The following is an 11,248-nucleotide window of genomic DNA, read 5'->3' on the forward strand; positions in this document are numbered from 1 at the left end:
AGCGCACAACTTGTGAAGGTACCTGTCGGTGCATTGTAGGTATCCTACTACAACTAGATATCGACCCTTCTAGACCATCTCGGAAAGACTTACCTCAATATACCGTACACATCCCCCAGATTCATTCCTGAAAGGTGAGTACGCCTCCAGTCATCAGCCCTTAGTACAGAGCACGATTTGGTTGACCCAAGTACTAGTACTGTGTGCACACAGCGCTGCCTGGTAATAAAACCGGCTCGCTTTCCATTCTGGAGATAAAACTCTTATCGGTAGGCAGGAACCTACTTCACTTCTACAATGTATAGTAAAAGGGAGAGCATAATCCATCTGATCCGAAACAGGCTGTCGGGCCGGCCTGCCTCTGCCTGTCCAAGTCAAGTCGAGTCCCTGAATTCGCCGACTTTTTCTTTATCTGCCACTGGCAATAATACCAGTGTCATACTACTATACTATCAGTCACTAAAGTGCCACTGTTACTGCTATAGTCCCCACCTCCATTTTCATTGCTATTGGGGTAAATAGTACTGCCGATGCAGTGGGCAACGCTCCATCCATTTTTGTTTGGGGTATTCTTGCATAGGTTAAAAACCTCGGGTTTTTTTCGATCCTGTTACAGTCGTAAGGCGGCTTAGTAAAGGCTTTTCGCTAGTAGTTGAAACGATCACTGTCGCAACTCGAACAGTTGCTCTGATAACGGCCACCTTTATCTATAGTGTGATTCGCGTTCTACCAAGAATGATTGCTGAGATCGGCATCGGATCTTCAGAAGAACCACACATATGAATCTGGTTCGTAGAGCAAGCAGTACCAGCGGCATAGAAGTTTTATTTTCTGCAACCGTAACCTGCCTAAGCATACCCGAGACGGGTGCGGAGGCGATCGCCATGAAGGCGACACCAGCCTTTCATGATGCCCTATATCTAATTCCATCAGGCTTGACCTGGCGGCCTGCCCTGGACTTGAACTTGAACCGGTGTTCTGCTCTTCCAAAAAATACATACGGTCTCCCATCCATCATAGGATTCGACCATCAACAATGACAAAACCCATGTCGTGATAGCCATGCGACATATCACCTAGCCCTTTCGTGGCGGGGCAGAGACCAACTCCAGCATAAACGCAAAATTCGTGACTAGTCGCGGTAATAAAAAGGCGGTAATGGTAACACAGAACGATCCAGAAGGATCTAGTTCTTGACAATAAGAGAAAACGTAAGTCGGCCGTTGATGCGATGCGGTGTGGTGCGTTGCTTCAGTTGCCTAGTTTTAGAAACTTGCGGACACTGACGTCCGTGACGGGTGCTTCGACGACCGGGCTGCTTGAGTTGACTTGAGTAAGGGAAGGTTCTTCGGCAGCGGTGTTGGAGTCGGCCGTGGCTGTCGAGCTGGAGCGGCGGGTTTTCTGAATGCTGGGAATGATTGCTGATTCTTCACCAACTACGGCGTTGGTATCGGAGGTCTGCAAGTCCGAAATAGTTGCCACACGGTGGGCGGTGGGAATGAGGGTGAGGAAGTTGTTGGTGTTGACTTTGACTGAGCCGGCCATTTTGATTTTGGTGGGATGTGGAAAAGAGTGGTAATGAGTATCGTTGAACGGTGTCCGGTGAGAATGGTACTTGTACTGGCGATCGGCTGAACTTGAGAGAGTCGATTGGCGACGGTGATGTCAAGGTCTGATATTTGAATGATGGAAGAGAAAGGGTAGATGGTATCAGATCGTTGAAGTTGGGTACAGGAGTCTCTTTGAACAAAGGACGCTTGGACAGTCCTTTATGTAGATTTTGTGCTTTGTCCCAAAAGTGACGCAAGGACCCGGTGATGTGATTGTTGGTGTTGGCCTCGGCTGTGCGGAGGTCACGGGTCGGAAGTATAGTCCCGTTTCGGACAATTATTGTTCGTCGCTTCGAGGCTTTTTGTTCAGATCTGGTGACAGAAGAGGTGGCTGAGAATCAGAAGGATGGGAAGGCTGATTCAACGCTGTGTCAGACTCGGAGACAAGAAACGAGAGAGAATATCAGCCCAAGGGAGACGTGGGCCGTCTTATAGCAACTCGTTATCTCCCTTGAGATCTCGACAGCTGGTACGAACTATTAGGCAGATCCTTTCAGATCAGCAAGATACGAGGAAGCTGCAATCGCGTTGTGGCCTATTTCGAACTTCGGAACCGTCGCCGGCGAATTGCATCCCTGTTGATCGCGGATTAAACCGGTGGTACGTCGAAAAAAGGGCATTCGTGGAGGTGGTCCCGGAGATTTTAGTGGAGGACTACGGCTTTAGGATATCGTGGAGGGCTGGAGATACGGTGCCGTCAGTGGTGGAGTGGATGAGGACAGTAAAGCCGGCGTGGACCGCGGATAACCTCGGCAGGCGTGGCATGACAATCAGGGCACCCACACAGAGCAATACGGAGTCGACACATCTGGACCTGTCCAGAATGCTGACGGCCCCTAAGCTCAGCGCACACAGTTCCCAGGGTGGGGTAATGTTCGCCCTCCTCAATACGGGGTCCAATATGACCTGTGGAGAGGAGAGTGAAGGTTTTCTGGGCTCAGTAAGAAGATAGTGGAGGAATCGTTATGACTGGACATGCTGACGATTTGTGTCACTGACTGTTATAAACTGCGCCAATCAAGATGGTAGGGAAAAGGCCAGCATAGCAGGTTTCCGCCCGTGTTGTTGGCCACAGAACAGCCTGGATTCTTGTCTCCCACTCGCGATACGCACCATCAGCTTATGGTGAAGGTGTCCCAGCCGGTGCCAACACGAATTTTTCTCCAGGCAAGGTTACACAGCATATGGGACGGAACGGAAGGAGTCGGACAGGTCGTCGAGCGACTGGCCCCATAGGTGTCTCGCAGCGTCAGAGACATGAATGGTTGCTCTTGGTACGGACGCGCTGCTGGTTTCCATCGGTCCGACAGTGGGCGTGTCCCTCCGAGGCAGGTCGAGCCAAATTATACAGATAGCAGCTCAACCATGATAATGGACCTATCGGGTACAATTAGCGATGCGCGACTGACCTTCGACGAACTCGACATCAAGACACTCACGCGTGGGATGTTAGCCATGGTCCTATGCATACAATATGTACACGAAGAAGGGTCAAAATGCGCAGCAAAGCCCTGCAAGCGACGCAGTTCTCTTGTCAGAGGCGGTGCTTGGCGTCATGTGACTTCACGTGATCTTTCTGTTCCTATTCATCGCGTCCTCCATCTCCATCTCCATCTTAATCTTATATATCTGCGCCGGAATCGTTTTGCACACGGGGCGAACGACACTCACGCCTTACCCAGAGATATTCTCCCATACACATACTTATACTGATTTCTTCCAACTGGCTAGTACAGGATTACCTCCTGGCTTACCGTGCATACTTGCCCGACTTACTACGTCCTACACGGCTGCGAGAGCGACAGAGAGCCTGCTACAAGCGCTGCTCTCAATCTTCGTCCAGCACCCGGTGCTCGTATGCACGGAACATTTGCAAAACAGTTGTTCACGCGAATGTGGTACACTAAAAGAAGCAGGGAGTTGTTGTTGTGTACTGTGCTAATGCGGCATAATGGCCAATATCACATCGTTCCTCAAAAGCACCCGCACTTCGCACGGTTAATGTGTTCCACATCAACTCCCCGCTCACCCCGTTCAGTCTCTCATTTCGCGCTTACCGCTACCCGTGGTCGATCATTCTATGGATGGGTGTAAGAGCCTCAACTTTGACACGGGCCAAGCCAGCAGGGGGGAGGTCGTGCCGCACCTAGCGTCCAAGGTTCTGCGCTTCGTCAATAGCCATTTTCAGGTCATGCTTAGGTTGCTGAGAAACCTGGTGGCATTCAATGCTACCTAAGGCATGTCTATAAGGGGCCTCGTACGGCAACCCTGAGTCATTGCAGCTACCCTTGGCCCGCGCACTGAATTGAAATCCCGTGAGCGTTGCGTTATGCACGATATTCCCCGGAACCGGCGGATGCTATGATGGGTGGTGCCTTCCATGCTATGATGTTTCGTGGCTGCACAGGTGTTCTGATGCTCAAGAGTGTCTCTAGCTTGCGGATTTGATCGTTCGCAGTAGCGTTTCCGCGCTCCTGGTGGAGACGCAGAAGCAGATTATGGATATCAGGTTTGCTGAACGACCATTTGACCGTGCTAACTCCCTTGTCCAAGCTGTGGTTATTCAAGGTTGACTGCAGGTTTTGAATCAGCCTCCTGAGTTATCACCTCAATACTCGATACGAAGCAACCTATTTAGTCAAGCGTCATCGACGAAGAAGGGGAGGGAATCGACCCTTTGGCCTTACTTTTTCAACGGACTCGTGCGCAAGAGCGCAGGGTGAAGCTGCTACAGCCGCGCATATAAAATGGATTCCTTTCTCAGAGAGACTTACCGATTGCTATTGTGGTTTGGTGTGCATCCCATCGTCACGTCGTTTCTTTTCGTCCATGGTTTTTATTGTACTGCAACTTTTGGCGGCAAATCCATTTGACTGGCATCCCTGATATCAACTTCAATGTGTCGCGTGGTGACTACAACTTACACTCAGTGCGGCTGTACAAGAAGTATCCGCCACAACTGTTCTGCCATTGGAACTCCCCTGTGCACCGTTCAGCACGTTACTTCGAAGCCGGTCAACGGGAAATGTCCTGTTCATTCCTAGCAGATACAAAGTTCCACAGGCATTTCCACCAGGCTGGTAAGGTCCCTGTTTGATAATCGTTCTTACTTTTGACAGTTCATTGCCTCACCAGAGACCTGAGCCTGGGGGATTCAAGATATCCGCAGCGACATGATGGCCCTGGAGCTGTTGCTCTTGCACTCGCATTGAAGCTCAGAATTCTTGACACCTGTTTGATACGCTATAGCATTGTCACGAACGTGGGCGGTTGGCGTGGCATACTGAGTAACCACACTGGCTGTGGTTCTTCTTTTTGAATGATGGATTTATATTTTGACAGAAGCAGAGGACCAGTCTCTGATAATTGATTGTATGGGTCAGAACAGCACATTCGAATTTGTGATGTTTTGGAGCGTTGCCTTGTACTGTCACGCGTAGTCCAATGACATCCCAGAAATGCCAAGCCACGTGACACAATCAAGGACGACTTGTGACAAAATAGGCACCCTACGTGCCAAGCATTGTAAAGACATCGAGAACCGTCTTTCGATCTCGACTAGCGTCGTATACTATCGTATAACCCCTAGAAAGTATATAGTCTAACGAGGCCCTAGGCCCCGTTAAAATAGAACAAGTTCTCCGTAAAATTATATTTAGTAGCGGCGACGAGATAGTTCTCTACCTTAAACTAGAGTCTATAAGAACTTCTACGCTCTCTTAAGAAGAAGAGAAGCGTAGTCGATCGTCGAGAAGATCGATACTCTTCTATACGAAGCCGATTAAAGATAAACGAAACCGCCTCAATATATAGCGAAACTAATCGATAAGGAAATTTTCTAGCTCGAAGCTTATCTTCTACGTTCGACGAATCTCTTCTAGTTTCGTAGCGAAGATTTACGAGAATTATACTCTTAGAACGACGAGTAGTAATAAAAATTTCTTATTAAGAAAAATAAATTATAGTAGTAAGTAGTAATTTCTCTTTCTAAAAATTTTAGTCTCGCTACTTTTAGATACCCTTAGCTATAAATAATAGCTCGTAAGATAACTAAGATATAGTAGTAATAGCTACTTCGATATTCTTAATTATATTCTATCGGCCTAGATATTACGAACGACGATATCGTTAAAGGGCTCGACGCGTCGATAGAGAAAGAGATATTACTATTAGAACGAACTCTTTATTAGAACTCTATCTAAACTATACTAGTAGGAACTAGATAGTTATCTAGATCTATCTAGGCCTATCCGCACTATCGTAGACAGTAGGAAATAATAGGTCGATTAAAGAAAGGCGTATGGTAAGGCCTCTCGGGGGATAGGGTGCCATTTGGCTAGGGACGGTGTCACGGACAGGTCCACGGCCGTAGGAGTAGAGGTGTACTCCAAAAAGACTCGAATTCCCAAAAAGACTTGAATTCCAAAAAGCAAAGATCTATAAGTGGAACCTCTACGGAGCCCTTTACGGGAAGATACTTTACCTACGGGGCTATAGGTTATAGGTAGGCCGACTATCTAAAGAAGAATAAGTCCCCCGTAGACGAGTTGTAATTAAAGTAAAAGAACGTTATAAAGGGGAATTTAAAAAATTAGTATCTAGTCTATTAAGTATCGTAGTAGCGCTAGAACTAAATAAAAATTAAGTAGTATAATCTAAAGATAAAATATAGCTAGGGAAAAGCTTACTTACCCTAGAGGTGAAGATTAATATCTCTAGTAGGAAGTATAAGGTAAAGGCTCTACTCGATAGTAGAGCGTAGGCGAGTTTCCTTTTATATATACTGGCTAAAGAGTATAAGCTTAACCCTACCCTATCGAAGATATATGTACGTACTGTCGGGGGGCAGTCAATTCGAGTCTTTTTGGAGTACACCTCTACTCCTACGGCCGTGGACCTGTCCGTGACAGACGGCCTCGAATATCGAGAGCTGGTTATAAAGCGCCCTCGCTAGACAAGGTAGAAGCTCCTATAAAGAATATATCCTTCTTAAGATTATTTATCTTTCTTCTATCGTATATTATCTTCCGCTCGTTTCTTACTCGTATTTTATAAACTACGTCTAAAAGCTCTTTTATACTAAATATCGTATAAATATCCCCTTAACCCTAGTAATAGTAGTATTAGAAATCAATATCTCGATAGAAGAAGCTAATTTATAGAGAATATATAGACTTCTAGAAGAGAATCGTCTTAGAAATCTAGAAAGAACTATAACGGCTCTCGCCGACTATCTACGATACTATAGAACTCTTAAAATCTTCGCTTCGACGTCTACGAACGGTCTATTAAGAATTACTCTTTTATCTATAGACTAGACGAACGTATCTAGACTTTTATTTAAATAGTAGTATTTATCGTTAGATCTATTCTAAGATATTAGCGGAATAAAGCTTAAAAAGCTTCTAAAATATAAGAATTATCGAAATAACGACGCGATATAAGTCTAGCTAATTTATATCGAAAGGTAGTTAGACGCGAAGAAAGTCGTTAATAAACGTTCTTTAATAGGCCGTAAATATATCGCTTTAGTAACTTTCTATCTCGAAAATAATATCTTAATATAATAGAATCTTATATACTAAGATATAAAATATAGTCTCGAAATCGATCTACTTCTAACTAACTAAAAGATATAGAAGAAAGTATTCTAGATAGCGTTCGGTAACGTTAGGATATAGAAGTAATATCGAAACGAGTTCGACTTTCTTAAGTAAATAAAAATAATATAAGAGTTTCGATAGAAGATCGAAACTCTTTAGCTATATTTCGATTCTCGCTCTAGCGTAGTAGCGACGTTAAATATCTACTCGTTTTTAAACGAGAACTTAGAACGACTATTCGAAATTAAATAGAACTTCTTCTAGATATTATACTTTTCTAAAATTATAGAAATTACGCTCTTTTTATAGATAAAAGCGAAAAAGAGATATAAACTAACGTATATAGAATAGTCTCTTTTCGAAATCGCTCGAGAAGATTTTTCTCGAGAAAATCTTCTTAATCTTCTCGGACTACCTAACTAGATCGTAAGAACGCTAATAGTAATATCGAGATAGCTCTTAACGGTTTTCGACTAGGATTCTTCTCGTCTACTAAGACTAAAATCTCGCGTAGTTATAGAAATAGATATAGATTCTTAAGTAATTTTCGTTAGAAATATTAAGACGATAGTCTCTACTTCGATTATAGAGAAGCCGACTATTAAAAGAAAGATTATTCTAATCCGAAGAAGTCTATAAAACGAGACTATTAAGAAAAAGAGAAGAGTCGCTAGATAGTAGAGTATTTAGCGATAATAAAAAAGTTATAGACTCTTTAAAGACTATCGATATAAGTTTATTAGATTCTAACTTCTCTTTCGATAATCTAATAAATATTACTATTAATACGATCGAAATCTTTGATTATAACTTAAATTATATCTAGAGATATAATATTACTAGCGAATCGCTAGAATAGTATAGTAATTCTTATCTCGTTATAGTTCTTCTTAATATAGACTTCGATATCTTCTACGTTTTAAGAAGAGTCGCTAAGCGACTAGATAAGAACTATAAAATTATCTAGAGACTATCTCTTTAAGTACGTTTTACTAATAGCGAGATAACTCTCTCTAATTAAGCTATTATAACGAGCTTAATTATCGATAACTTTCGAGCTCGAACGATACTCTATATCTTAGATTAGGATACGTATAACGTTATTCTTAGACTTAACTAGCTAAAGAAATATAGCGCTTTCTAGGATTTTAGTTACTTACGTATAACGGTACGTAATAGGACTAGGAAATTAACTTCGATACTCCTCCGACCCTTTCGAACTATTAACTATGAAGGTATCGAAGAGGCCGGTGTTAGGAACGCCTAATGGGAATAGGCAGAGTACAGCGATATAGTCTTTAATTGGTATTAAGTACTCCTTAATCCTATAATTATATACGACTTGAAGTATAAGAGAAGAAAAGCTCTCTTATATAGATCGCGTATAGTTTATATCTCTTAGCTCTATCTAAGTAGTCGAGGAATATAAGTTATTAATAGTTAGTAATAGTAGTTAGTCTTAGTATTCGTAATATTATCTCTTTCTTCTAGATTTCTTATTCTTAAGAAAGCGATAATATTATATACGAGTTATATACTTTATTACGTATTCGGTACTTTCTCTCTTTCTAATATAGCCTTACGTAGCCTTATAAGAGTATTATATACTTAGGATACGACTTATATAAGTTTTTAGCGATATATTCGTCTACGCCTCGTAGCTATAACGACTTATAAATAAATAAGAGTTAGATTTCTAGAGTTCTTTATATTTCTCGCCTCTTCTAACTCGTACTCTTCTTTTATATAACTTATTAATTAATTCGTAATCTTCTCTTATCTAACTCGTTAACTTTCTACTATATCTTTAGTAAAGTAAGCTTCGATTACGTCTAAGAAAAGATCGTCTTCTTTATCTTCTTCTTTTCGTAAGCGAGTTCGATTTACCTCGCTAAAAGACTATAATAAGTTACCGTATATTTAATATATTCGGTCTCTTCGAGATAGCTTATAGTAACTAGACTATATCTATCTATCTAGTTATAGTCGCTATAGACGATATATCTTCGCTAATTATACTATCGCTTAATACCTTTATATAAGTTGTATACTATTCTCTTACGAGTATTATACTAATCTCGATAAGGTTCCGGACTTATATCTAGACGACGCTAGAGCTATTTTAAGTCTTAATAGTCGTTTATTAGATAGTAATTCTACTACTATAGAGTAGAAGTTAATAAAAGCGGTAGACGAATTCTACTATTATCTTTTAGCTACTAATCGATAGATTCGTCGAATTACTCTTAAAACGCCTACGACTCGTAGTAGTATTCTTTCTAGTTCTTTAGTCGCTTAACTAAATACGTCTATTTAATAAGAGATCTTTAAGACTATATCGCTTACGACTAGTATATCTTTCTCGACCGCTTCCTCTATTATCTTATTCTCTAATATCGATACTTCTAGTTAAGTTTCTATAGATCTAACGACGCTAGAATAAACTATAAATATAATAAAGTTCTTAATTCGCTAGACTAGGGAAATTTAGACTAGTATAGAGGCTCTTACGATAAGGCTTCTCTTCTACTTATCGTATACGACTCGCTAACTAGTTATATAGATTAATTCTAATATCTTCTTTATAGCGATACGAGAGCGAGCGGATAGAATCGAGAAGTATTATTATTATATCGCCCGTCTTATTATTAATATATCTATCTATTAAAACGCCTTAGAGGCGATCTTAGACGAGCTAGTTAATCGTATTAAGACCGTTAAGAATAAGTTTATATTAGAGAATAAAGACGAGTAGATAGTATATCTATAACTCGTCTACGTCTCTCTTATTATTAGTCTCTCTCGCTAGAAGTATTAATATTAGGCTTTTATTCTACTTTTCCTAAATCTCTTAATTATCTCGCTTATATTTTCTAGATAATTTTTAGATTCCTAGCTATTATAGATCTCGCTAAAGTCTTTCTATCGAATATAGAACTCGATTCGTTCGCGCCTTTAGCGCTTATTAAGAATTTTCTTAACTTTCTATTCTTCCTCTCTCTTAACGTTAATTAGTTCTAGAGTTTCGTCTTTAGATTACTTACGATATACTTATAAGAATATAGTTTATTATATTTCGCTAGAAGTTCTAGTTTATATATATTCTAGCTAATTCTTTCGATAATATAAAAGAAATCTAAGAACTAATTAGATAGTTTATAACTTATACGCGAGAGACTAATATTCTTAGCTACTAATAATATATAATCTTTAACGTTAAAGAATATTAGTTATCGTTTTTTATTATAATACTTCGCTATCTTTATAATTTACTTCTTAATAGTAGTTCTCGCCTTAATAGCGTAGTATAGCGATCTCGCTAACGCTTTAGCTCTTTATTCTATAAGTATATTCTCGTTTAGATTTATCTACGAGTCGCGTTCGAGATTTACGTCTAGAGTAGGCGTAAAGCGAAGTACTCTTAAGAAGGGAGTTTCGTCCGTAGTTATATTAGATATCGAGTTTATTATATATTTAGCGCTTATAAGTAGACTAGTCTAATCTAACTACTCGTAGTTAATATAGTACTTTAGATATACTTCTAGAGTTTAGTTTATTCGTTTTATCTAACTATTAATCTAGAGATAGAAGAATATAGAGAAAAGCCTACGAATCGTAAGAGAGATATATAATATTCTCTAGTACGCTATAGTAAAGATAGTTTCGCGATTACTAATAATCGACTTAGGGGCGCCGAATCTTATAACGACTTTTTCTAATACTAGCTAGACTATATTTATAGCTACGATATCTAAACGATACGATATTAAACTTACTATCTTCGAGTATTTATTAATAATAACTAGTATTATATTATATACGCGTCCTTCGTTTATTAATAGTAATAGATCTATAATAAAGTCTATCGAGATATCTTACTAGGACTCTTATAGCTATAAAAGAGGCTCGAGCTTTCTATAAGGCTTATATTATAGTACTTTTATTCGTTAATAGATATTATAAATCTTAATATAATTAATTATATCTTTCCTAATATACGATTATTAATAGTACTATATAATAGCCTTTACTATT

The 11,248-nt window shown here is 40.2% G+C and overlaps 2 protein-coding genes across 2 annotated transcripts; one reads left to right on the top strand and one right to left on the bottom strand.

The window, feature by feature from the left end:
- Positions 1 to 805: 805 nt before the first annotated feature.
- Positions 806 to 3,178, bottom strand: HMPREF1120_05215 (uncharacterized protein). Its single transcript, XM_009159380.1, has 2 exons — positions 3,050 to 3,178; positions 806 to 2,987 (listed from the first exon to the last, which is right to left on the bottom strand). The coding sequence occupies exon 2, from the start codon at positions 1,543 to 1,545 to the stop codon at positions 1,252 to 1,254; it is 294 nt and encodes a 97-aa protein (XP_009157628.1). The 5' UTR covers positions 1,546 to 2,987; positions 3,050 to 3,178; the 3' UTR covers positions 806 to 1,251.
- HMPREF1120_05216 (uncharacterized protein) lies at positions 1,925 to 4,979 on the top strand. Its single transcript, XM_009159381.1, has one exon. It carries the CDS (start codon positions 1,957 to 1,959, stop codon positions 2,560 to 2,562), a length of 606 nt encoding a protein of 201 aa, XP_009157629.1. The 5' UTR covers positions 1,925 to 1,956; the 3' UTR covers positions 2,563 to 4,979.
- Positions 4,980 to 11,248: the final 6,269 nt, after the last annotated feature.

The sequence above is a fragment of the Exophiala dermatitidis genome, assembly GCF_000230625.1.
Source record: "Exophiala dermatitidis NIH/UT8656 unplaced genomic scaffold supercont1.4, whole genome shotgun sequence".
NCBI lineage: Eukaryota > Fungi > Ascomycota > Eurotiomycetes > Chaetothyriales > Herpotrichiellaceae > Exophiala > Exophiala dermatitidis.

Bases quoted from the DNA above. Each gene is read 5' to 3' on its own strand.
- HMPREF1120_05215 (XM_009159380.1), bottom strand. From the start codon at position 1,545: ATGGCCGGCTCAGTCAAAGTCAACACCAACAACTTCCTCACCCTCATT.
- HMPREF1120_05216 (XM_009159381.1), top strand. From the start codon at position 1,957: ATGGGAAGGCTGATTCAACGCTGTGTCAGACTCGGAGACAAGAAACGA.